We start from the raw sequence: 27,567 nt of genomic DNA, 5'->3' as shown, positions 1-27,567 counted from the left end.
GACTGAGGGCCAGGCCAGAGCATAAATGGAGTTCCTGCACCCATGGGCAGAGGTGGAGACCCCAGGTGAGGCTGGTTAAGGTCCTTAAGGCATACTAGTGCACTCAGAGCCCTGACAACATTTTTGAACCTATACTAACAGATTGCTTACACACGGCTAGAATCAGTTAGCAGGTACCCAAGGAAAAGGACAACAAAAAGCTCAGTTGACTTTTTCCTGGTTTTCATTGTACTACTGTATTTTTTTCACTTAATTTCACCAGCTCAAGATCAAAGCCTAATTAAGATACTTCAAAAAAAAGTCCACAAATATTTTTAAAGCTTTGTTGGCTTTTTTAATTCCAACTTCATGCAATCTGCTTGATACTGCCTACATCTCCCATATCTACATTTTCCTACAAAAGGACTACTTGTAGAAAAGCTTTTACTGTGCTTATATACATTTCCCCAGTTTTTCCCAGTGCGTTTTCCTGAAACGTTCCTGATATCTTTATACTTGAAACAGTAGGAAAAGATGGTACAGTCTTACCTCAGCATGAATTCCTCAGCTACACTTGTGGTCTAAACAGCACAGACTACAGTCTCAATCAAAAAAAAAAAAAAAAAAAAAAAAGTAGTCAGAAAAAATGTCAGAAAGAAAAGAATCAGTACCAGATTTCCATTACACTCTTCTTAAGGTGCTACCTTCTGTTCTCACATAGGGAGAGTAGGTGAAGAACACAAAAGAAAACTAGCTCAGACTATTTTTGAACTATTTCTTTCAGCTGTTTTTGTTTGCACTATTACAAAGCCTTGGCAGGCAGGGAAAATATTCTCAGAATAGCAGATTTCTTGCTTTGTTCTATGTCTGTTCCAAAACTATACGATTGTATTTGAACAGCTGGCCAGTAACGTGCAACTATCAAACATGACAATGACATATGATCACAGTGTTCTTTGTAGAGGACTGAGGATTCAAAGCTGAATTAAACCTTCAGATGTACACATCTTGGTCTTAGAGGTACATATGCAGATTTAAATCATACTTTTTATTTTTCTTGAATTGAACTTTCTATTAGCAATGAAGAACAAACAAGTACTCATTGTATCAAAATAAAAAACTGGAACTGCTCTGCAGAAAAGAATTTCCTGATGCTATTGCTAGGACTAGAAGCAGAGGAGCTCAGTCTGGCTATATGTCATTACCTTGCTGCATGTAATTTGAGAGTTTTGAAATTACTTTTTGGTTTTTATACAAATGTGTAAAGAAGTTCAGGAAAAAACCTTGATGAGCATCCATACCTCTCCTTCTATGTCCTCATCTACTTTGTAACTTTGTATCCAGGGGTATACGTAACCCAATTCTAAAATCCCCATTACAATCTTGGGGCCAACTATGTTATCCTCCTATGTTATGTGCCTGCTGCCCTATAAAGAGACGCTTGAATTTATACCTACAAACTTCATAAAACCTATCTTTACATTTGAAGTACTCGAAGAGGATGTCAAGGCTATTTTTCTGGTTAAGAAATAACATTGACCTTGATACTGTAAGCCGGCAATTAAGGACTCTCTAAGACTCAATTTTGGAGTGTTAGAAAGCAGGCATTCTTTATTGCAGTGCTGGGCGCACAGAGGATCACTCCGCCTAGTGTGCACTCTGAGTTGCTCATCTACGAAGATTATAAGCAATAAGAATATACATATTCATTACGTTCCCCAGAAATGATTAACATATTCATATTATCACCTAGAACTCATTAATATATGTAAATATCCTTGATGCATGCACATCCATGTCCATTGGTGGTCTTCCAGGGTCCTCTGGTGGTCATCGATAGTCTTCCTCACCATGTCCACTGATTGAACTCGGTCTTCGTGCATACTCGGTTTGTCTTTTGGCCTAGTTTGCAACTCTTGTTTTCACAAAACTAGCTTATCCTAGCATCTCTCCCTATCTATTCTACTCAAGGATACAATGTCTCAAGGCTTCCTTTTATCAAACTAAACCTAGCAGATGTTTAACCCATGCGCTTACAAAGTATTTCAAACTTAGCTACATTATTCCAGTAGAGAAGGAACCATATGTTCTTTTTAACTGGGTATCAGTAAGGCCTGAGGAGCCTTCCACCCCAGCATTTTGCGCTGTTCGAGGCTACTGTATCACCAGCTGCTGTATCAACCTAAGCTAAGCTCTTAAGTGAAGTTTCTTGTAACTGCTGCAACAAACACCATAATTAACATATTAATGTTCAGAGATTTTTATGCTCATACTGAATGAGATCTGTACAGCATCTGCTCTCCAAAATATAAGTGAAAAAGAAAACCGCAAATTAATTATCTACTGGAGAAAACTGATGACTATCACAGTATGCATCACTACTAAAGAAGTGCTAAAGAAACTTTCTTATTGAACATGATTTTTATAATATACAAGTAGCATAAGGCTTTGCAGACTGCTTCTCATGTTTGTCCTGATTCAGGTTCCCTTTCCCCCTCCATTCTTCCTTCTGCTCACACATCAGCTTTCAACTGGAACGCTGTAGCACTGGGATGGCTAACAGCCACCACAGCCTAACCTAAAAGCTAAAAAAGCCCACAAACAGCTAAACAAAAAAGAGCCAGGACTAGTTTATTTGCATCAGCAGAACAAATTGCAAAAAACCCAGACAGAACAGGCAGAGCACTGACACAGCTGCACACCGGATTGTGAGCATCACTGCAGCTGTCATGCATCTTCCTAAACCGGAGATTTTTTTAGTCGCCCCGACCCCTTCCACCGGTCTGTGAAAACGCCGGGCTGCCGTAGGCTTTTCCTGACAGCTCCTTCCCCGCCCTCTCCGGGCAGCACCATTGGACTGATGAGATGCAGCAAGGCATAGGCAAAAAATAAAGCAAAAAAAAAAAAAAAATACAAACCCCAAACTACAACAATCCAGCAAAGGTGTATTTTCTACGCGGAGCCGTCAGGCCGGCCGTGGGGGAGCATCCCTACCCCTTTAAGCTGCGGCAGCTGCCGGCTATTTATACGCGGGCGGCGGCGGGCGCTTGGTGTCTTGCGCGGGGCGGTCCCGGTAGAGGCGGTGGGGCCCGGGTGCGGGCCGGCAACTGCCATGGCCACGTTTTTCTCTTCCGCGCCGATGAGTGGGAACCCCTCTTTCGTCCGCGCCGCCGACGCCACCGCCTCGTCGCTGAGCCCGACGACGCTGAGCCGGCTGCAGGAGAAGGAGGAGCTGCAGCAGCTCAATGACCGCCTGGCCGTCTACATCGATCGGGTGCGGGCGCTGGAGGCCGAGAAATCGGCGCTGCAGCAGCTGCTGGCCGAGCAGGAGGCGGGCAGCGACCGGGAGCTGGAAACCCTGCGGCTCCGCTACGAGAAGGAGCTGGGCGATGCCCGCCGGGCGCTGGGCGACATTGCTACCGAGCGGGCCACGCTGCAGGTGGAGCTGAACAAGATCGGCGAGGACCACCGGCGGCTGCAAAGCAGGTCGGTGGCCCGTCCCTCCCGCCGCACCTGCCCGGCCGCAGCGGCCCTCCCTGTTGGGGACAGCCCCGGGGCCGCCGCTGCCTCGTCGGGGCTCTTGCGGGGTGAGGAGAAGGGGATGTGGCTCGCCAGCAGCTGCGTGTTGGGAGGGAGAGCTCGGTGCTGCAGGGTGTCCAGGTCACAGTGATGCCCCAAAGGTATGGCCCTGTGAGGCTGGGGTGTCTTGAGTTTGGATAAATCCTGATGTCTGCTCTGAAGATGTGTTGTGGGGACACCACTGTGAGTGCCTCCTGCTGTTGTGTGGCTGGGCCACTTTGGTACCTCCCATGATGGGTATGGGGGCTCCCCCAGAACTTGAGGTGCCACCCAGGCTTTATGGGGATAGTATTGCACGAATGCATAGCTGACTGCGTTTGGCACCACACGTGTTTATAAACACTCAAGAAGCTGCTATGCTGGAAAGCATCTAGAAAGTTATGGGGGTAGGGGAAGGAGCCGCTGTATGGAGTCAGCTCACACCTTCTTGGGGCTTTTTAGCTCAGATGTTGCCTAGAGGGGTATACACAAAGAAAGCAGTCCTGTGAGCAGTACAGCTTACCTGGTCCAGGCTGGTACTGCACAGAAACTGTCCTAGTGGCTTGTAGGCCTTGATTTACATGCAGGGATGAACTGCCTGCTGTTTCAGGCTTGACTTTCTTGCCAGCTGTGTATCCTGAGCCTGGAATTATCTTGTCTGGTCTCACCAAGCCTGGAACAAAGGGGTGGCCCAATGTAAGTGCAATCAAATCCTCTTGAAGGAGGGAAGAAGGTGGGTAGTGGTGGGAACAAGTGTCCCATCCTAACGAGCTTCCTTTACGGCTATATAAAGAGTGCTAGTATGGCTGGTTACTTTAATGCCCCATTGTACTGCTAAATCAACTACAGACTTGCAATAATTTGGGTGTCCACAGGCCCTCTAAATCTTGTTACAAACTTGTATCATAGCACCTTCAGGCACCAGCTTTTTCTTTTAACACTTGTATGGAGCAAATACCGCCACCTCATAGGCTCAGTAAGACTTAAGAAGCTGTTCTACTTGGGAATAAAACATGTTTTTACTCTGTGCTTCTGTTTTCAGCTGTTAAAAGTTCTTGGGCTTGTCTCATTCATGCTGGGTTTTGGCTCGTAGATCCATTTCATAAATCTAACCAGCAACTTGAGTGGACAGTGAGGAGCAGGGTAATGCCAGTTCTAAAACTTTTCTGCTGCTCTTTGTGTTTGTATAACTCTGTGGCTTTGTTTATAAAGCTTTAGGCTTGGCAGGTATGCAATCCTCTGGACTGATTTTTTTTCTTTAAAGTAACTAGGTCTTAGAAGTGGTTAACTTTACAGCCCATGGGAAATAGTACATAGTACATGCTGCTTTCTGAAAGGACTCGACTGGAGTCCTAATGAGTGTTTTGTATCTGAGCTGTCTAACTGCAAATGTCTCGGATGACTTGGAACAAACTACTTTGAGGGTATCATGCCCTTTATATATATACCCTTTAAATAACCTGGAACTCTTATAGGATGGAATGTTACCAGATAACCAGCATTAACCATTGGCTCTTATTAATCACTGGTAAAGAGACTTAAAGCTTCAGCACCAATGAAGTGTTCTTGCATTTCAGCTTTTTTCTTACTACTTTAAAACAGTGGTAACTGGAAGTAGGCCAAAGACATTTGGGGAGGAGGAGGAGTTGTGGATACGCATATCAGTTGATTGAATTTGGAGCCTGAGGAAGGTCACAGCAACTACAGCAGCACAGCAGAGAAAGACAAGACCAGTTTCTTTCTGCACCAGTGAGTATAGATGTGCGTTTTGCTGCTGAACCTGAAAGAAGTGGTGTAGTAAGCTGAAGCTGTAAGAATGAATTCTGCAAGTGCTATTAACATCCTCCAGTCCTGACCAACGGGAGTTTGTTTCAAATATACTGAACTCTTTTTGGTAAAATTGTTTAAATTCTCCAGGTCAAGCATGTGTGGCACCCTCATTCACAAGGAATGTGATTGGCAGTGCCTCGAAGTTATTGCTTGCAATTGATAGTAAGCCGTGCTTAGTTCTGGAATGGCTGGTATATGGAATGTTGTAGAGTACTGTAACTATCACTGCTTGCTGCATAATAATATGAAGTGGTGTTCTGAACCCCAAACTTGGTTTAAAAGGATAGTAAATGCTCTTGTCAAAGCCAGACTTGTTAAATTGCTGTTCTTAAAGATGAAAATATTCACTTCAGGGTTCTCTGAAAATATTTGTCAGGAAAGAATATAAGAAACCTGAACCTGGCTGTAAGAGGCCCACATCAACAAAGTGGACTGTCAAAACACAGATACTAATGGAATTTCAGTCTTGCACACACTTTGATTGCAGAATGAAACTTATATTATTGTAGGATGAAACAGTCAATATTATCATTAAGTAGTGTTATATTGATGTACTTGCTAATGTAACTAATACTCACAATAAGTGGTAGTGGTAGCAGAGATCCCAAAAGGTAGGTGGCTAATTGATACCTAGAAAAGAAAAAAACCTGTTAATACTTAAAAGCCTCACCTGTTAAAAAAAAACAACAAACCTACAACACATTATCTTGTTTTTCATTGTTACCCCAGTAGTCTCTGAGCAGAGTAAAGAATAAAATATAGCAAAATATTTGGCTTTGCATCATGGTCACAAAGTATGAGACACAGTCAACAAATCTCTCTGAAGAGCAGGGCTAGAAAAGGCCTTGAGCAAGAACCTGATGTAGCCACATGCCCCAGGCCTGTGTTGGCACCAACCCTACCTGCATCCCTTCCAGCAGATGTTTGCATAACCCTCTTTTAAAATTCCAGATGATGGAGATTCCAGAATATGCCCCCCAGGCAATGTGCTTCAGTGTTGAACTACTGTTAGCTTCCTCTCCCTAACATCTAAGGCAAATATTCCTCCCTGCAATTTAAGCCTGCAACTTCCTGTCTTTTCCACAACAGGCTTGGAAAACAGATCCCCTTCCTCTATGCAGCAGTCTTTCATGTATGTAAAGACTGTTATGTCTCCTGTCACTTTTCTCTTCTCTAGACTAAACAGTCCTTACTTTTTTTTTCTAATCTTTCCTTGCAGTCCAAGCTTTCTAGAGCTGATCGCTCCTGCAGAAAGGCTTTGGACCCTCTCCAACTGGTCTGCTCAGTTATCAACTGGAAAATTCATTGTATGAATTATCAGAACTTAGCCACTTGGCAGAACAGATTTTGCTAAAATAAACTGAATGCTTTACTCTTTGCAATCCCAAATCTGAGTTCTGAGCAGGAAGTTGGACTCTGGATAGTGGTCAGGCAACTGCAAGGATTTTAGAGGCTAGAGCAGTCAGGGAAATTATCACCCCTTTCTCTGACAGGAACTTGCTGTGGGCTCAGCACTTCTCTACTGTGGTGCCAAGTAAAACCAGCAACTGCGTTGGCCACCCGGGTGGTACCCGAGAGCTCTCTACCTGGCTATTTGCATAAGGAAATGGCCATCTTCTGAAGGCAAAGCTGCTCTTGCCCTGTAACTTTGCCATGGTGTGAAGGAGGGAAGAGCACGTGGCCCTTCCTGAGGGAGAAGAGTCCCTTGCAAGGGTGCTGTGAGGGAAGGGTGGTGGCCGTGGGGCTCGCTGCCCTGTGGCAGGAGCTGAGGCTGTGGCAGGCAAAGGCTCAGCCGGGGCTGTGGGGATGACAGGCCTGGCTGGGCTGGTGGCCTTCTGGGGACAAATCTCCTCCCATGCTGTGGGCAGGAAGGTCCCAGGGGGTCGTGGGGGAGGAGGAATCGTGCGCCCTGGCAGCCAGAGCTGTGTTCTGCCTCTGCCCGCAGAGGAGGGGGTGCTTTGCCCCGATGTGTGCCCAGCATTGCCTGCCGCCCTGCCTGAGGAAAGCAGGCCTCGAGCTGCTCGCACCCGGCCTGGCTGGCTGTGGGGCCTTCCCTGAGGGGGAGGTGGCCTCCATGGTGGCTCCCTCCTGGTGAGAGGGCTGTGCAGGGCTCCAGGGCCTCAGCAGCAGCGTGTTTTAATGGCCAGTAGGCACTTTGCCAGGAAAGCTGGTGGCAGCTTTTGGTGCTGAAAGGAGGTGTCTGTGTGAGCAGCTTGTTCAGTGGTGGCAGGTCACTGTGGTCTGGCGAACTTTGGCTTTGAGCGTGACTAGTCCCTCCCTGTGGAGCCGGCGGCCTGTGCCCTCCCTTCCCTCTCCGATTGGTAATGCCGTGGAAAATAGCTGGCTTCTGCATAGGATTCACACAAAACAAGCTGGAAACTGGGTCAGAAATCTTTCTGGTTAAACAAATGATACTTGTCTGAGGGGGCCTGTCTACTTTGTTTCTTAGAGCTTATCCTGTGCTCTCTCAAGTGTTAACCAACCTCTCTTCTGTTTCAGTTCTGCCACAGGTCCCTGTGAAGGCAAACGCGTTAAAAACAAACTTTCTCACTCACCAGCTACAACTCATGAGTGTAAAACTTTTCACTTGCAGGAACTCAAAAAAAGAAGAGGATTTAAACCTGGCACAGACTCGTGTGAGAGACCTTGATGCTCGGCTGAATTCAAAGGAAGCTGACTTAGCAACAGCTTTGAATGAGAACCGAACTTTGGAGAATAACCTTCATGAATTAAAGGATCAAGTAGTCACTGTAAGACTTGTTCCTGGAATGTCAACTTTGCATTCATTCCTGAAGCTTTTGCTTGTTTTTCCCCAATTAGTTATTGAGATTTAAAAGCAGGAAAGACTGTTATCTATGGCGCTGATAGGTGGACAAAAAGGTTTCTGCAATCTTATGAAAGCAAATACTACTGGCAGTCAGTTAAAATTGCCAAATGTTGTAGGTATCTTTAATTCTGTTCTGTTGCCACAGTATGTAGTGCTTCTTGTTCTAGAGACAAAGTAAGTTGAAATGTGTTGTACTGCTATAGCCCCTGTAGCATTATCTAACATGTCAGCAATGGGAGCATTTAATGGATCCTGCTTCATTCACTAGGCTTAAAACTAGGTAGAATAAATAAGTTCTGACTATTCATTTCAGCCCTGAAGAGAAGGACTTGGGGGTGTTGGTTGATGAGAAGCTCAAAATGACCCAGCAATGTGCACTTGCAGCCCAGAAAGCCAACAATGTCCTGGGTCGCATCAAAAGCAACGTGGCCACTCTGCTCTTGTGAGACCCCACCTGGAGTACTGCCTCCAGCTCTGGGGCCCCCAACATAAGAAGGATGTGGACCTGTTGGAGTGAAGAGAAGGCTTTGGGGAGACCTTATTGTGGCTTTCCAGTACTTAAAGGGGGTCTACAGGAAAGATGGGGAGGGACTCTTAATCAGGGAATGTAGCAATAGGACAAGGGGTAATGGTTTTAAATGGGAAGAGGGTAGATTTAGATTAGATATCAGGAAGAAATTCTGTACTGTGAGGGTGGTGAGACACTGGCACAGGTTGCCCAGAGAAGTTGTGCCTGCCCCATCCTTGGAGGCTTTCAAGGCCAGGCTGGATGGGGCTTTGAGCAGCCTGGTCTAGGGGGAGAGGTGTCTCTGAAGGGGCGTTGGAACTAGATGATCTTTAAGGTCCCTTCAACCCAAGCTATTCTATGATGTCGTGATTTTTTTTCTTGGCTCTTATGCTACTAAAATGAATTCTGCTTGAGTTGCTATTCTACCAATGTGTTTCTAAGAGCATAGTTTTTGTGTCTTTATGCTTTAATGTGATCTTTGAATGAGCTAATTTCACACTTTCAGGATGAAAATTAAAAAAAAAACCCCCAAACAAACTTGTATCATTAAAGCAGCTCACTCCAACACTGGAAGTGTATAATAGTTTGTCAACTTAAGCTATATTTGAGGATTTCACTTGTTAAGCATCAAACAAATGATATTGGAAATGGGGAGAAGTTTGGAATAGTTAATGTTGTGAAGGAGGGGAATGTAGATGGATGGTACAATTGATTGATCAGAAGTCTGCTTTGAGGAGCCAAACTTTATTTGCCTTCTGGGAAATCTGGCCTACATAACAATTAATAGAGTTCTTCCTGTTGCCAATATGCTGGATCCCACTGAAATAAGAACTTAAACAGAGTAACTAACCTCACTTAAGCAGTGGGTTTTGATTGCTGTGAGAAGGAAGCTGAATGACCTGTAATAAGTTGACTGTCTTAGTTTGGAAAAATGACCTCTTAATTTTGATTACCCTGATGTCTGTCTCTTCTAGCTGCAGCTGTCACTGGAAGATACCAAAGAGCATCTCCACAGTGAAATGTTGAGGAGGGCAGAGCTGGAAAATCATATGAAAACTTTGCAGGAACAAGTGGTGTTCCAGAAGCGCCTTCATGAAGATGTATGTTTTAGCATATTACAAGAATTTTTTTTTATTAGGCATCCATGATCCCTGGATGCTCTTAAAGGCAAAGTTAAGATGTGCTTTATCCTTAAAAATGTAATGAGCTGAGTCAACCTATCGCAGTCCACCAGCCAATAAAATTCACTTAATTAGGAAAAAGTATACAACCTCATGTTAACTGGTATAGTACCAATAGGTATCTGGAATATGAGAATTTTCTTAGGCTGCACTTCTGAAAGTAACTACAATCCCAATATACTACTTTGTGTAACTGAAAGTGCATATATTACAATTAAAGCTAAATGATTCCACATGTTTGTTGGAAGCCTAAAATAATTGAAAAAGTTAAATCTCCTTTAATAAGCAACTTATGTTCCTTACTTCCTTAATGCTTATCAAAGGTATCTGGTAACCTTTGTGTGAGAAGTCAGTACATAGAACTAAAAAGATCTGAATGTAAACTAACTTCCTTCTGACTGGAAGGAAAACAAATAGTGTGGTTTAAGTGACAGAATCCCAATTTTTCTAACCAACTACTATTAGTTTTTGAGTAAAACAAGAATAGGTAAAGTAACAGTGCTTAAAGAAACTGAAGTGTATCTGCATGTGTTCTAAGTGAAGAAAAGCAGAGAAATCAATCTACTTCAAGGAAGTATTCTAAAAATGAAATTCAAACTACTCCATTTATTAGTTCAAGCAATGTTGGTAGTGAGGAAGCAAAACAACCCAGCACAAGGTGGAAGTACATGACCTCATGGATGAATATCTAAGATCTGAATAAAGATTAATTACCTTGCAATTGATAAATCTGCTTCAATGTTGAATAACTTGATAAGCTGGTACAGTAGTCCAGTCTCAAATGAAACTGTCTTGGCTTGCTTACTCTGTGAGGAATTTCTTCTCCTAGGAGCTCAAGGAGACAAAAAAAGTCCACGAGAGCAGGATAGCCGAAATAGAATCTGGGTATCAGAGAGAATTTGAAAGTAAGCTCTTGGATGCTCTGCAGGGGATCAGAAAAGAACATGAAGAACAAATTCAAGGATACAAAGAGGAGCTGGAGCGAACCTTCAGTGCAAAAGTGAGTCTGTAAAAGATGTCAATAAAACAAAGCTTAAGTTCTCTGCAGCTTGATATGATTGAAGTCACACTAGCATAAATGGCTGACTGATGGACTCCTTGCATTCAGTGCAGAGCTTCTTGGCATAAATTGTTATGAAATTTTGAAGTAGTGTCAAATTTTAAAATAGAACTTCTATGAACACTTGGTCCCACACAAAACTGGTTCAAGCATCATACTGTCCCTTTGGGGTGCAATTAGAAATGTCTCATGTAATAAAGTTGACCATAACTCAGACTTCTGACAAATCTGAGAGCTTGTCTGACAAATTCTAGATTAAGGTGTGCTATGGTTGTATTAAGCAATTTCAGTGCTATTGAATAAAACTTAATCTACTGATTATAGTATGAACAAAATGTGTGAAATAAGGTATTCTTACAAGTTCTCCAAGTGCACTTTTAAATGTATGAGTGCAAATGTCCCTTTGCAGTTGCTCGTACTGGATAAGGGGGAGAGGGTGGCTCTGGAAGCAGCTAGATGATTTGTCTTCCAGAACTGGTCTGTCACCTCTTTCCCAGCATTAGCCACATTGCAGGAAAAAGTAATACTTTAGGCTTATGCTCTTGGTAGGAAAGAGCCCAGGGGTTTCTGGGTTGGTTGCAGTGTACAGTATTGGTATCTTAAGCCTTGTTTAATACTCAGTGCAGAATCACATGATCTGCTACTGTTCTCAACAATTACATGTGCTCATTTCTTCCTGGTTCTTCTGGCTTTCTGTATAGAGAAACTTGTATGCTTAATTAATTCCTTTGGATGGTTCTGTCCAGGTTTATGTTGGAAATTCTGTGAGTGCCTCTTGTAGTAGCACGGCTCTATGTTATCCTTTCTCGGAACATCTCAAGACTGAATTGCTCTAGAAATAGCTCATTGTTGCTTATAGTGATGCAGGAACTCTTTAGTAATAGAACTTCTGGGGAAGAGCAATAGTTTGATAAGCACACCTAATATCCTGTTGCCCCATGCTTTGACAAGCAGCTTCTAAATATATTCTCCATTGTTCTTCTGGAGAATCCATTTACTTTGTATCGATACAAAGACTTCATGCATTTGTAGCTGAAATATTCTAATCCAGCAATTTTCACTACCTGATTACTACTGACTCTGTCTGACATGAATGTCAAATTTACATAAACCTCCCTGAAATGCAATGAAAAGCTTTCTGACCTGTACTTTACTTAAATGTGCAGATACCAATAAAATATAACTATTTCCAGATGTAACAGCTGGAAATCACTTGATTTTTTTCCTTCCTTATTTAAAATACATGGTCATAAGCAACTCATTACTAACAGTGACTTATCCATAGGTGGAGAGTGCCCAGAAATCTGCAGCAAAACATAGTGACTTAGCCAATGCTGCTCAGGAGGAGTTGACGGAAACAAGGCAGCGAGTTGATGTTCTGACCTCTCAAATTAATCAACATCAAAGCCAGGTACTATCTTTACTTATATATCCTTAGAATTATGTTAATTTAGATACCCAATTAAAAATACTGGCTTCTCCCTAATCTTCAGTTATGGTTTAATAGATTTTTCACTCCCCTTAATTTTAGAATGTTGCTTTGGAAAGCAGAATATCGGAGCTACAGAGGATGCTGGATTATGATCGTGATCTCCATCAAAGGCGTATGTCTGAAAAAGAGAAAGAAATGGCACAAGCCCAGCAGAAGGCACAAGAACAGTTGGAAGAATATGAGAATCTCTTAGATGTGAAACTGGCTCTAGATCTGGAAATAAGTGCCTACAGAAAGATGCTGGAAGGAGAGGAACAGAGGTAGCCTATAACAAGATCCTCATATGAGGACTTGCTTCATCAAAGATATCTACACTAACTAACTATATATTCTTCAGAATGTGGAGGAGGCAAGAAATAAGCATGCAATCAGTGCCATAATTTAGTACTTGAAGCATAATCTTGCCGTGGTATTTATATCCCACATGCACCACATGGTGTAGTAAGATGAACTCGATAAACCCAACTGATGAAGTTCAAAGGTCCATTAGACATCCCTCCCTAGAATCAAACTTTCTCAAAGCTTTGTGCTACATCCTAGAGATATATCACAGACAGTGCTTAAGTTTCACGAATGAAACTGGGAAATTGTATCAGCTCCCAACTATCCAGATACTGCCTGGTGAGAACATGACCTCAATACATGCTAAGAAGGGTCAAAAATGTAAATTATTCCAATAAAGATTGTGTCTGCAGAGACTTTAAAGGAATACTTATTGCAGTTGGGAATCTCTTCTTATTGACATAAGCTTGCTTTGAAGTCTAGGACTGGGGCTTCAGGGAAAGCTTGGATATAAGAAGCTGTCAGGCTTGGCTATAGTGGGAGGATAGGAGTGACAAGAAATAAGCAGATCAGATATTCAAGTGAATGTTATCTGACTCCCTTCTAGGCTAAAGCTGTTACCCAGTCCATCTTCACACAGCACTGCAACCCAAGCAACAAGTCAAGGGCGACAGTTCCTGCATGCGAAGAGGAAAATGAAAGAAGCCAGAAAGAGAGGGCATAGTGCTGGATTTAAGACTGTTCAGCATGCTTCATCTTCTGGAAGTATATCTATTGAAGAAATCGATGAAGATGGGAGATTTGTCAGGCTTAAAAACAACTCTGATGAGGTATTCCTATTCATTCAAGCCTGTGTGGCCTTCATTGCAAAGTATGACTGCTTGTGAACTGACTTGTAGTTTAGTGAGAAATGAAAATAGGGAAGGACTGAAGAGACAAGGGAGAAGTACCGCCAAACTAAATACAAAGTGGGGACTTCTCAGCTAACCTGGCTGCTGTCAAGAAAAGACTAGAGTACTTCAGGTGTTTTGTTCAGAGGGATGTCTAGGAGGTGCTTTTGAGGGGTGGTGCTCTGGGTTCTATGATGCAGAAATCTAACACTTTCAATTGTTTCTCATCAGGTTCAGGCTAGCACTATCAGAAGTACTAGTTATTCTTGAACTAAATAAGGTGCTTAGTAAATTGGATAATGACAGCTTCTTATTACTTAGAACAGCTTAAAACAGCTATAAGGGTGAATAGAGCTGACAGTATCTAATCCATGTAGAGGGTTTATCTGACAAATTAGATAATTCTTTGCCTAGTCTGCAAATCCAGAATTATTAGAATTAATCCTCAAAGCTCCAAAACTTGTGGTAATTTAGCCACTTCAGCCTGAGATGCCTTAAACCTTCAGAGGCCATTATGTATGTGTTATATACATGGCCCAAGTGGGTAGATGGGCATGACCAACTTCATTTATCAGAATTTCCCTAGTAAAGAGCACCACAATCCCTCTTCAACAGAAGGCAAGAATACATGTGCTTAAACTTAGTGGGACTAAGATTAATCCTAAGGAAGTACTGGGAGAAATCATGGGGAGGCTTTTAATGGAAACTTAAAGGCGTCCTCAAAATTGGTCAGATTCTTGTGTGCTACAGGAGTGGAACTAAAACTGACCCTTGAGTCCAGAAAGAACCTTGCACCTGTATGATATGGTGTTCATCTGTAATGCTGAGAGAAATTTCTTGTGCCACAGGATCAAATACTACATGGATGGGCGTTAAGAAGACATCTTGGAAGTGTGCCAGATGTAACATACAAATTTCCTCCACTGTTCACTCTTCACGCGGGCCAAGTAGTTACAGTAGGTAGTGGTTTTGTAAAACTTACTCAGCTGTTCTTGTTATGTTAGATGGCAACAGAGATTCATGTAATAGGAAAACTATATTGTTACTGGAAGTGCCTAAAAGAACTAAAATCATTATTTTATGTGGAGAAGGGAGATGGGAAAAATCCTTGCAATAACTTGATCTGAAATGCCAATTAAATTTTCTTTAAAGCTAGATCTTGGATTGAATTTGGATCATCCCAGATTGGAATGTGCTGTTATTATGAACAGAATCAATATATTCTAGCTTATTCTTGGCGTTCCCCATACTCCTGTGATCCGATGCAAGTTGTGCAAAGACTTTCACTATTGCTAAAAGCTTTAGTCCACTACAGTTCAGCAATGCTGAGCTCACGGTTTAAGGTACAAAGCTAAATATTAGCTCTAAAATGATACTTTAACTAATTCTAGATAGTGATCAAAGAGCCTAATTCTACACTCTGCACTCCAAACTCTGTATGAGCTTGCTCAAGAGATCTGTGAGTGACCCCAGGCTAGAGGCTATCTTGTATACACAAATTGCTGCCATGAGTATTTCTGTAACCATGGCTTGGTTCTGTGACTCAAACAGCATGCATGTCCAAGCAAGGATACCTCTACATCAGGTAGAAGCTGTTAACAGCCTTTTCTACACTAACTGTTCTACAGTCTTCAGTTTAAAAAAAAAAAAAAATAAAAACATTACCACCATTCTTGGTAGTCTTGAAAAGAACTAACCTGCCAGGGATCACAGTAATTCAGTTTCTGTTACCAGACATCTTTGGTATTGGAGTACTTCAGAGCTGTACGTTAGACTGAATCCTAATCTAGCTACAAACAAGATTCTTCAGAAGCTCCCTCTAAATCTGTTGCAGATCTGGGGTGCAGCTGCTGGTGTAAGCCCAGGTCCCAGTGATCTCATCTGGAAGTCTGAGAGGTTTTGGGGAAGCAGGGATAATATTGGTGTTAAACTTATCACAGATGCTGGTGAGGTAAGTGAGAGAGTAAAGAGTTTCTACCGTCCTAGTATTAAACTTGTTTGTACTTGATCCTTGAGGGTTCTTGGTGGCAATTCAATTGTATTCTAGGAACTCGCAGAGAGGAAGATAATGCGTGTACCCAGAGGAGAAGAAAGCAGTGACCAAGATGATGATTATGAAGAAAAAACTGGAAGTGAAATGGAGCTTCCATCTCGGGTAAGCTGCCTGAAGTTTAAACACGTGCCGTCAACAGAACCATTCAGTGGCCATTTCTTTTCATCACTGTATGAAAATACTTCCCCAAGTACTATCATACCCTACAACTCTTTATATTTTTCTTGATGTCAGACCAAAAGGAGAAGAAAAAAGAAATGTTGTTTGGTTTCATGATAGTGGTTCCTGTGAGCCTCCTTAAGCAGGTGAGATGGTGATAATCACACTTGTCATCTCATAGAAACCTCGCTTCACTGATAGTGCTGCAGTCTCTTGCCCTATTTAGGGATGTAGCTTGCATGGCTTTGCATCAGAACTGGAATTGATGCTTTGCTTATTCTCTGGCTGAATATGATCATGTAGTAGCATTAATTGTTTGGTCTCTTATTACTGACACACTGAAAAATACTATCTTTAATGTCTGTTTCATCTAAACATCTGACTATGAATGAACTTAAAAGCTGTTACCCCAAAACCGGAACGCAAATGCTAACTAGAAATATCTTATTTCCATGGGATGAAGTGACTTATCTGACAGTCCAAACAGTGTCCCTGAATTGCTCTTAAGATAGCTTAAGTTCACACAGAAGAAATCTAATATTTCCATTCAGAAGTATTAAAAGGCTGAAATCAAAGTTCTTAGTGTGTTGATTGCCTAGGTCTCTCAAATTCAAGCATGAGTTTGAGACCCTTTTGTTCTAGCTCATTTCCAGGAACTACTCTTTCTCATTTTGCTGTGCAAAGTATCTCAGCCTTGCTTCAGTCATACTCCCTTCAATACTTTCCAAGTGGAACTTCAGTATGGATGCAGGTCATGCTAATGGAATTAACATAGTCAATAGAATAAGCATGTTTTGCCTTCAATATACTTATAACACTGGCTACAATTTGCATGTTGTAATGCATAATGTAATGACTCTCTAGTCTCTCCAAATGGCTTTTGACTGACCATATTATGAGTCTGAACATCTGCATATTGGATGCTCCTAGTGTACTTTGACATGCTAGTAGTCGGGTATCTTTACCTGCTTGAAGTAGTCTGAAACAGAACTAACATAAGGGCTTTAAATTGGTCATAACTCGAACAATTATGCACTGTACCAGACCCTTGAGTTGGTTTGTTTTTTGACTTGAAATAGCACCAAGTCCCCTTTGCTAGTACAAACACCAAGGCCCTATGCGCAAGGGACTGCCTAGCTAAAAATTCATTTTTGCCCTCCTGCTGACTCAGCATTTTCAGCTACCACAACACTTGCTAAAACTGATTCTACACAGTTACAAGGAGTAATTCCATCTTACTGCACCAGGTCTTAAAGCTACCACCACTTCCTAGCTATTTACCTGCCTGAAAATTGAGAAGTACCTTAGCATTCTCTTTCCGAAGAAAATGTACCTAAGAACCAGCAGTTACTGCCTGCTACTTGGTTCTTTCCTTGTCCTTCTTTTGAACAGGAAATCTGGCTAAATATCTATTAATATAATACCATCTGGCTTAAAAGCTGTTTATCAAAGTCTCCTGACTTAGATGCACATTCTTGTAATATTTTCAGTCTCTCACTGAAGGAGGGCGAGACCCTGTTAAATAGGCTATTGAGAAAGGTTCAATAATGCTATTCTGGCCTTTGGGTTTTTGATGCACAGCATACACCAAAATGATTGAAGTAATGCTAGTGGAAGGTTTAGACTCATAAAGAGACTTGATAGGAGCTGCTCTTCATGTTTGGACTAGGGCCTCTCCTCAAGGTTTTGTTTTGTATTTTGGGTTTTTTTGTTTGTTTTTTTTTAAAGGTTCTTTATTTGAATTGACTAACAATATGGCTTGTTTGGCAATCAGTGATGGAAAGCAAAAGTAACTTTTTTCTTTACACCTCTGATCTGTTTTATCAGCAACTTTACAATACAGTTGTGTGCTACTTATGGTAAGAATCAATTCTACTCAAGCATTAATGTCATTCCTGCCTACTGAATTCCTATTAAACTCTTGCCATTAGTACCCCTATGCTTCTGCTGCATTGGTAGTACTGAAATAATGGCAGATTAGTAAAAACCAGTTCACTTCCTGCATGCAGTAAAATGATGCAAAGAAAGCATGCTGTGCTTTAAAGGAAGGCAGGGTTAGCATGGCTCTTGCTTCCGTTGTTACCATCCTGGCTGGCGCAGCATGAATCTGCATGCCAGTTAAGTTGTGATGCTTCAGAACTGAGGTACTGACAGATAGCTGGATGGCCTTTCATTAAGGAAGGCATAGGCTCATGTATTGCATGGACTGAAATTCTTAAAAGCTTGTTTTCTTTTTCCCCTGCCCCCAAACCATCTAGTATAGTAAAGGTACTGCCTCTCCTGAAAACCTGCTTTGCTTTATCAATAAATAATTAAATCTACAAAACACTAAAGACCCCACACAAGTAGGTAACCAGCAATACATACTGTTTGTACACATGCTAATTAGCCTAATGTCTTGATGTTTTGTTTCCGCAGCAAAATACAGATCCTGGCTGTTCTATCATGTAATGTGGGCAAAAGATGATCATCTGAAAACAGTTCTCAGTCCCAGGTGACACAGACTACGTGTGTTTTGGTATCTTCTGCAAGATCTGAAACTTGGAATTCACATCTCCCATCTGACCTCTTTGTAAGAAACATTGTCCATAACATGATGAAATTTCCTACCTTCTGATACTGGACCCTGTTCTTGGATTCACTGTTATAAAGATGAGTAGAATATAAGCTCCCTGTGAAGTTATTTTTACTTTAACACAAGGATCTGGTGTCCACAACCTGCTGAAACAGAGGATAGTACGCAGTTTACAAAACTTCTAAACCTATACCCTAGAAGGATGCTAAAACTTGACAGTTCTGATGTGGTGTTTCTCCAAAGGTAATTTTTGTTTCAAGCCTGAGTGGGGAAACTACATGGGCCAGATCACACCCCAGCTTGCACCTTGAGCAAGTCTGAACTCACTATCCTGAAGAACACTGAGCATCTGAAGGGTTTCCTGCTCAGATCTTGATGCTGAAATATATGAAACTGGTCTAGATCACTTGCTAGAGAACTTCCTTGTAAAAATACTCATGTCTTATTAAATGTACTGTTTCTGTATTCTAGCATCTGGAAATCTACCAGTTCCAGTATTGTATATTCCTAGATAAGTCTGACACAGCTCTACTGTGATATACTGTAACTTGGACAGATGTACCCTGTAAATGTGAACAAGCATCTCATTCCAACAGAGAAGGTACTGTAACTAGCAATATGAGTACTCTGTTTGAATGGTCCCAACAAGTCAGCTTTCTAAGGGGCTACAAAAAAAAAAAAAACCCGCTGAAACAAAAACCAAAACTAGAAAGCACCAACTGCAGTAAAAGGTGCATCAAAAACATCTGCTCTCTGAATCCTTATGTACAAATCTCCATGCAGTCTGCAGTACTGCTTTGTGTATGTCTAATGGGGCAGTTGGGGAGTACCGTCTATTGGCCAGTACGTAATTTACTGTAACTTTAATAGCTCTGTAGTCCATGTAAAGCCTGACCTGTAACCCCCAGAAACCAGGTGCTCAGCCCCTGGGGCCACTGCATTCAATTATTCTTAGGCTCTCTTTACTGGAATGCTTACCTGCCCCGGCTCTACAGTAAAGAAAGGGCCTTGCTGAGCCACTTCTCTCTAAGAGCAGGAGGGGAGTAGCTGAAGGGAGAGGAGCAGCTGAGATTGCAGATTTCTCCAAATGCTGGAGTTTTTTGACTGCCTCTTGCCTTGCCTGTTCTTTGTTAAGATGCAGTTGTTAAGGTGAGGCTTTCCCTATACTAGTTTAAACTCTCTTAAATGATTTAAAAAGTCTAGTTTTGAGACATCAAGACTAGATGCTGGTTTAATACTTGTATTTAGCAGCTCTGAATTCTTGTTGTACCTTATGGCCCACATACATAGAAATAGATGCTGCTATATTTATCTTGATTTACCTTGCTATATTTATCTTGATTTCTTGAACTTTTTTAACTAATAAAGATATTTTCCATGTGCATATAAAAGCAATCTTGGAGTTTAATATTTGCAGGTTAAATAATAAGAGTTCTGTTTGTTCACTGATCTTACTTGAGTGTCTCAAAAGACTTTAAAGCAATAAAAATGGGTATTTACAGAAGAGTCCCTGCGGAGTGAAGAAACCTCTGAAATACTGTGCTGCCCTGTTTATATTTATTACTCAGTTCTTCAACTGAAGCTGAACTGCTTCATTTCAAATGAAACCTTTTCATAGCACAAGAGAAGGACGGTATTAAGCAACAACTGTGAAAGATGTGACCTAGCGTATGTGTCTTGGTAGAAAATAGCAGTAGTACAGCGTGTTGTTTGGTAATACCATCAATGGTCTAGGAACTAAGCCTACTCTTATTTATCCAACTACACAACATACCAGACACTTTATGAAACTCGTCCTTAGTGTACAGTCTTAAAAGGGGCATATATATAAAGAATCACTTACCCGATGTGCAATGCATCCTACTGTGCAAATTGTCTTCCTGGTGGCAAACTTTTCTATTTACTTTATCGTAATCAATAGCAGTAGAGCATGTTCTTGACCTGCTTCCAGCTTGCTACTTCTACATCTCCACTAAAGGACAAGTCGCCTACTGCAAATTGTATTGGGAATTCAAACACGTGACTCTTTCCTCTAGGGAATTATGGTGAGGTAGAAGAGAGATTTCTGTGCCTCTTTTCTTGCCTGCTATGGAAAGGTATGACTGGCGAGAGCTCTCTGATAAAGGGAGAAAGAGCAAAAGAAGCTGTGAATACCAAACATTTAAGCCTTTGAAAATTGTCCTGTACACTTTGTGTTCAGACCATCATAGCTACTTTAATTCAAAAACTTTCCTTATTGCTGCTCTTTTAGTTAGGGGCTATTTATGCTTCTTAAATGGAAAATTTCCTGCACCTGTGATACACATGAAATTCTTTCCTCTCTGGGGAATGCTGTTTCTGCTGGACTACAGAACCAAGTAGAGCTTGAAACGCTGAAGCGTGATTCATGCCAGTTTGCCCATAAAGAGTTCAGCTCCCTTCTCATCACTCTGTGTTGTACAGAGACAAACTGGCAAATGATTACATGTTCCTCTGGGGCTGCTGAAGTTTTTGGTCATTATTACACCTGTGCTTACCAAGCAGAGCAGAAGACAGATAACAGAAAAACAAATTAGCGTTGTCTTCATTTTGATGAAGACTTTGAATCATAGAGTAGTTTGGGTTGGAAGGGACCTCTAAAGGCCATCTAGTCCAAACCCCCTGCAAGGAGCAGGGACCTCTTCAAGTACATCAGGTTGCTCAGAGCCCCGTCCAACCTGACCTTGAATGGTTCCAGGGATGGGGCATCCACCACTTCTATGGGCAACCTTGGCCAGTGTTTCTTCTTTTTATCTAATCTAGTCTGAATTTTCCCTCTCAGTTTAAACCCATTACCCCTTGTCCTAGCACAACAGGCCCTGCTAAAAAGTCTGTCCCCATCCTTCTTATAAGCCCCCCTTAAGTACAGACAGGCTGCAATACGGATCGCCTTGGAGCCTTCTCTTCTCCAGGCTGAACAACCCCAACTCTCTCAGCCTGTCCTCACAGCAGAGGTGCTCCAGCCCTCGGATCGTTTCTGTGGCCTTTTGGGGTCTGTGTCTTTCCTGTGCTGTACTTAAGATGCCTGAGTCTGTCTGTCCTTCATTTTGAGGCTTTTTTTTTTTTATGTTCTTAGTTATAGCATGCCTTTCCCTCTCTACCTAGCTTTCTCTCTCTTTCTCCTTGTTTTCTATCCCCTTCAAATAAACAAAAAAAAAAGTGGGAGCATGTTGACTTTCCCTTTGTTTGCAGTAGTCACCAGTGATACTCACCTATTTATCTCAATGGAGTTCTCTACAAGCCCTGTGGAAGTAGAATGGGTTTGTACTTACTTCAAAGGAATTTTTTTCTTATCCTCCTGCTAGAAGAAAATTTTAAACAGACATCATAAATGCTAGACAATCAGTAGGGAGAGAGCAAGATTTTTAAAATTCCAGTGGCTGAGGCTTCATAAAACTAATACTTTGGCTTTATTTATGCATTTTTTTAATGTAGCATTGTTCTCTTCACTGAAAGCTGATATATTTAGCAAAAGTGACCTCCAGCTCAAAAACAAATGCCAGAACTATAGGAATAGAAGCAGCAACCACTCTTCTTATCCCACAGAAATATTTATTCAGTTTGGTCAGTAAATTATAGGAATTTTCAATGCTGAGAACTTGTACTTAGTACAACATCATAATATTGACAACAACCACTTTGCCTTTTGTCAACATACAATGTGAAACATGGATTAACTTGCTCACAATAAATTACAGTGTGATAGATGAAAAGAGCTCAATGACATCAGTAACGTAGGAACTGGTTACAGTTAGCTTCGCTTACAGTATTTTTAAAAATGGTTTTCAATAGTAAAATCATTGCAGCCAAAGATAAAAAAAATCCACATACAATAATAGCAAGGAAATGCATTTTTGGAGCAACAGTGAGCTACCGGTAAACACTCCATACAGTGATCTTCAAGGCACAAAGCAAAAAAACTGGGTATGGGTTTTTTTGCAGGTTGATGGACTCAGGAAAGGTAAAATTTTTTTGAATATAAAATAAATACATTTTAAAAAGACGCATACAAAAGTCAGTAAGTCAGTCAAATAGCAAGGCTTTCACAGAATGCCACACTGACAGAACATTTGTGAATCCATTTCAGTCATGAAATCATGTTCACAGCTTGAATGACACAATCACTGAGGCAAGGGAACCATCACTTCAACATAATTAATGGGGAAGAAGCCAGACTCTCCATTTAACATCCCCTCGTACCAATTCTCATCAATCTGATTGGTCAAAGTTATGATGTCCCCTTCCTTAAACCCAAGCTCGCCTTCATTTTCTGGCTCAAAGTCATAGAGAGCTTGGCAGCAAGGCTGATCCATGTGCATTGAAGAACCTGCCCCAGTGACAGAAAAAAACCCCATATTAATAGAGCTTCACAGCGTCCCACAGCCACCAAGCATAAAACAACGGGTCAAAAACGGTAGTCCTGCTGTCATGAATTTCTCCCTCAACACCCCCAAACAGCTTTTCCATTGCTTTCACCTATTAACATCTGGTCCTTCTAGATATAAAAAATAATAGCAGTGATAATTAGTTTAAAGCATAATTCTGTTTCTCCCTTCAGTTCAGGTACTACTCCACTTTTATTCCTAGTTGCCTTCCCTTTCAAAGGGATATTTATCTCAAACAGACAGTTCGAGTAATCACCGTCGCCAAAAATCCACGTGGTCTCTTTGGAGCAGCAGCTAGTGGAACTGGAAGGGCAGGAGTTGAGGAAGCAGAAGAGTCAACGGGAGAAGTGACAAGTAACCATTTAAAACAAACGGCACCGTGGCACACCGCTGCTGCGGGAATAGCTACCGGGGGCAGGGGCTCAGCTCCGTCCTGCAAACACACCTGGATTTTCACGCTACACGTGCCTTTAGCAGCAGCAAGGCCTCCAGCCTGGCCTGCCTGGCGCGGTGACACTCAGCTCTGGGGTACTGCTCCCCAGGTTCGTGTGCTCAAATCCTTTGTTGTACGCATCCTTCCTCTGAACTAAAGCCAAGGTTATGCTGGGAACAATGGGGCCTGTCAAAATATTTTATAGACGAAAACAGTTTTCCAATACGCTATCTGGCTGCTCTTGTGACTTACGCTGTTTGCCCTGCTTTAAAGGTCTTCATTCCAAACTGCTCTTTTAAAATATTAACCGTACCATAGGCAAATATAGTACCAAGTACATCTATTAACAGGAAGACAAGTAAATATAAATATAGATTAAAGTGCAGAACAGAATCACCATTAGCAAAAGAAGTTAACCTTGTAAATGCAGTCAGCTTTTTTAAAGACGTTCTCATGAAGCGGTGTTAACCGGCTTGGGTTTGTAGTATTGATACACGGGTAATATATTTGTCCATTCATATTTATGAATAATAACTTATTCTAATGCAAGGTAATCTAATACTCAAATTGTCAAGCTTAGCTCTGTGGCCAAGGACGAGCCAGAGGTTCAACTGAAGTTCAGCCATAACAGATTTTTAAAAACATATACAGCATATCCAAGTAGAAGTCTGGTAATTTGAAGTATATTTATAAACGAAGAATAGGAGAAAAGACTTCACGCTGCTGCCAGGTAAACACCAGAAAAACACATTATAGCACGACAACTCTATAGAACTCTAGTACTTCCACCAAAGCAGTTAAACCTCTGAAATACCAAGTTATTCAGGTTGCCTTATTTGCAAAATTGCAACAATTCTCAAATATCCCAGTCTTGACTCCCCCAGCTACCACACACGCTAATCACGCAATCATCTTGAGTAATTTTTCTCTGGGTAAGCCTGCACAAAATTGGTAATGCAATACAAATATAATAGCTAAAATGTTAAAAGTGCATTTTAATCTGGTAATCATGGTAATATGTAGGAAACTATTGAAAAGTAACTGTTCAGGCATTTTCTAGTAAAAGGAACAAGGAGAATTCTCTTAAGGAAACCAGCTGACAGCGGTTCTGGTGATCACTAAATGAGAACTGGTGAAAGCATCTTTTTAATTGACAGTAATACAATCGGGGGTAATATCTGGTGTTAAAACCGGGAAGTAGGAATTACTTTTCTATTTTGTGTGTATGTTTTACCCTTCAAACCAACAGAAGAGAGCTATTATTTACATGTCCTGGTCTGAGAACACAGAGGTCCGCCCCCCTCAGCCAGCCTCCCCCGAACACTGTTGTACCAGCGCTGCACGAGCCCTCTGCGTGTGGAAGGCACGGGGCAGTGACAAAGTTTTACAGGAACAAACTAAATTACGGCTAGTCTAATACAGTGACACTGGAGTTCTGGATATATTTTTGCTGAAACAGTCAAAGGGAAAAAAAAAAAAAAAAAAAAAAAAGATGAGGCACAGTCTCCCAACAAAAACGGACTGATTCTGTTCAAAAATAGATGGTTTAATTTTCAGTCTTTGCCAAGGTAGAACTGGTACCAGCTCATCGTAACTTGTCAACAGCAGAAAGCAGCGCTCTGAATAATTGACAAAGTAAGTTCCTTGCTATCCCCAGCTGCTCCGATGGGGCTAATTTATTATCGCAAGGCAGTTAATTTCTGACAGCGAGGTATCTGATAGAAGATGGATCACGTTTGGTTCATTTTAAGCCCCAAAGAACTGAAAAGAAATGTCTGGCAGCCTGGGAGGATTTTTAAGTAACGGTCACGGCCAGTACAACCGGTCTCACTCCAGGCTGCAGGATCAGTCCAAGTCTTCGTTAGAGCCAGGCAGCTGCCGCTACTGTGTGACCCACCGAGACAAGCTTCCCCGAGCAAGGTAACGGGGCAGCAGGGCCTGACGGTCTGCAGCGCTCGCTGTTTAACATCACAGAACTGGCAACACGATCCCAGCCTTTTCCTGCCTATTAAACGCCTGCACATCCTTTCCTGTTGCCAAGATTTAAGCTAGAGAAATCGCACTTTTTTTTTTTTTTTTCCTGCAAACAGGGTTTACATTGATTTGCTACACCCCACACGCCTCCTTAATTTCTCCAGTTGCGGAGCTAAACTGCCACACGTTACTGTCATGTTCAAAGATGACTTGTCATTAATCTCCTGACCACTCAAACCTGGGCAGCACAAATGGAAAAAAAAACACCACAAAAACAGGTTAAGCAAAAAGCCGTCTGTGATTTCTGGGGTGTTACAGGATGAAACCAGAATGCCATTCAATGCTGGTTTGTTTCGGGGGTTTTTTGGCTGGTTTTCTTCCCCAAAGGGAGTTACTACCTGTACCCGCATCTACTCTGTCTTCTATACCATGCTGTATGCATATAGTAGCAAAATTATACTTTACTAATCACAAATTGGAAGCTTGCTAAGATAATTAATCCAAGTCTCCCTCACAGCTGAGGTGAGTAAACATTTAGATGCTTATGTTAAATTCCAGCACGTGGTAACCAGACCCATTTATTTCATATCATAGCCAAACCTGACAAACAAAGAGAGTGAAAGGCAGGACATAACACAGCATTTAAAGAGAGTTCTAAAGTGAGCCAGATGATGCTCGTACCCTCAGCTGATTAATGAGAATAACCATGAAGAGAATAAGAGCACAGATTTGTTATCTGTGCTTAATCAAAGCAGCTAAATAATTCACAACATGAAAATGCGGTTTCTGTGAATCTAGCCCTGCAAACGTGTGCAAGTCGTTAGTAGTAAATAATCCCCATGTGTTAGGGACCGTATAAAGGAACTATTTCTGCTCCAAGAAGCTGATACTTAGCTTGAAAAGCCATGGTGAAACGCAGGAAAAGCCATTTCCACAATCAGAACTGGACTGTGGTGGTTGTGCTGAGCGTATCAGAGCTTACTCTGAACTGTCCTGTTTCCCATGAGTTCGCTGAATGCTAAGATACTACTTACCTCAAGTGACACTATCAGAGAAATTAAAGGTCTACATTTGCTCGGGTCAATGTGTAAAGAGGGGAAACTAAGCATGAAAGTGCTTGTTTGTGTAGGATGAAGAGGTCATTTTTCTAAACGAAAAAAAGAGGGTGATCACAATGCCATCCCCCCTATCACATGGAGACCTTAAAACATTTAGAAGTTTTGCTTAGAGCCACCTCGTACACATTTCTAAATCACAGACCATAAATCTAACCTGTTTCATGATTCTGACTTTAAACAGGAACAGAAAGGTTTCCGCATTTACGTGCAGGGCATAAAGACCCCACTGCAGCTCCGCAGAAATCCATACGGATAACTTTTGAGTAAGGAACAGCGAGAGAAAGAAAAGAGTGAACAATGATTTCACAGCTTCTTCAGGAGGAAAACAACATGACAGACGGTCTTTCTGACTGATGTTATTAGCAACACTAAGCAGAGCAACAATTATTAAATATATCTCATTTCTCCTTTACATCTCTTTCATGGATTGCTTTATTTCTCTTCTGACAGCACTGAGTGAGCCACGCAGTAAATGAAAGCCCATCATTTAGTGATATGCGAACAGTTGATGCAATATTCCATTAATGGAATCAATGAACAGAAGTGGCTCGCGCCTTCCTTGTCTTAGTGATCAGTGGTCATTTATTTTTCAGTTCATTCACTGAATTTTAGCTCATTAAAACTGGCATTTTTCTTTCACTAAGTGGGCTGGAAGCAACCTCGAGAAGTTATCTAGTCTGTCTTTCTCCCAAAAGCAGGAGTGATTACCCTTAAAGGGCATCTTGGATTAATTGCTTCATGGCAATGATAAACCACTGTAATATCTGGGCTGTTTTATCTCTGGTTTGACACACTGGTTTATATCCAAATGCTTTCTCCACGCTCTCCTCTCTCCACTGCACACGCAAAGAAGAAAAAATAAAGGCTGTATAACTTGACAAGTAATTGATAGGGGCTTAGAAATTTTGTGCTGAATTTTCATTAAAGCTTGCTATGTTTTTTGCTACTTTCATCCAGATGTGCTGTGAAAATAACTAGAAAGTTACTGATGGCCGCAAACGTTCCCAGTGCTTTGAATGACACGTGTCCTTGAATCACACGTCTTCGGAAGCAGCGGTGTGAATTGAGAGGAGTGGGCAAAGAGAAGGGTTGTCTTCCCCAGCCCCACGTTTGACAGCATTCAGACAGCACGGGGCGCTTCACTAACACCCTCGAGTACCTTGAGGCACAAAAGCAACAAATCGAGGAATAAGATCTTGCCGGGTGGATTTATGCTGCCAAACTGCTGCAAACCCCCTTCAGTAC

The 27,567-nt window shown here is 41.7% G+C and overlaps 2 protein-coding genes and 1 long non-coding RNA gene across 4 annotated transcripts in view; 1 reads left to right on the top strand and 2 right to left on the bottom strand.

Moving 5' to 3' along the window:
* Positions 1-1,569: 1,569 nt before the first annotated feature.
* LOC134521081 (lamin-L(III)-like) lies at positions 1,570-19,803 on the top strand. Its single transcript, XM_063347177.1, is given in 13 exon segments — positions 1,570-3,465; positions 7,961-8,117; positions 9,677-9,802; positions 10,713-10,883; positions 12,229-12,354; positions 12,475-12,695; positions 13,325-13,547; positions 14,456-14,563; positions 15,442-15,558; positions 15,655-15,762; positions 17,647-17,678; positions 18,238-18,280; positions 18,282-19,803. Coding segments are annotated over 13 exon segments (1,842 nt in total). The 5' UTR covers positions 1,570-3,091; the 3' UTR covers positions 18,318-19,803.
* On the bottom strand, positions 3,482-10,734 carry LOC134521083 (uncharacterized). The gene is made up of 3 exons (XR_010072616.1): positions 10,598-10,734; positions 5,946-5,997; positions 3,482-4,210 (listed from the first exon to the last, which is right to left on the bottom strand). It is a non-coding gene; the product is annotated as an uncharacterized LOC134521083 (long non-coding RNA).
* A 2,141-nt stretch (positions 19,804-21,944) lies between the features above and the next one.
* Positions 21,945-27,567, bottom strand: part of SH3GL3 (SH3 domain containing GRB2 like 3, endophilin A3) — a 59,590-nt gene continuing 53,967 nt past the window's right edge. For both annotated transcript variants that reach the window (XM_063347178.1, XM_063347179.1), the window contains exon 9: positions 21,945-22,739. In XM_063347178.1, the coding sequence (XP_063203248.1) occupies positions 22,534-22,739 (206 nt within the window). In that variant the 3' untranslated portion in view covers positions 21,945-22,533. The remainder of the gene's footprint in view (positions 22,740-27,567) is intronic.

Source organism: Chroicocephalus ridibundus, chromosome 9 (genome assembly GCF_963924245.1).
Source record: "Chroicocephalus ridibundus chromosome 9, bChrRid1.1, whole genome shotgun sequence".
Lineage (NCBI taxonomy): Eukaryota > Metazoa > Chordata > Aves > Charadriiformes > Laridae > Chroicocephalus > Chroicocephalus ridibundus.
The sequence above is the reverse complement of the archived record's forward strand: the minus strand, read 5'-3'. Positions and strand labels throughout refer to the sequence as shown.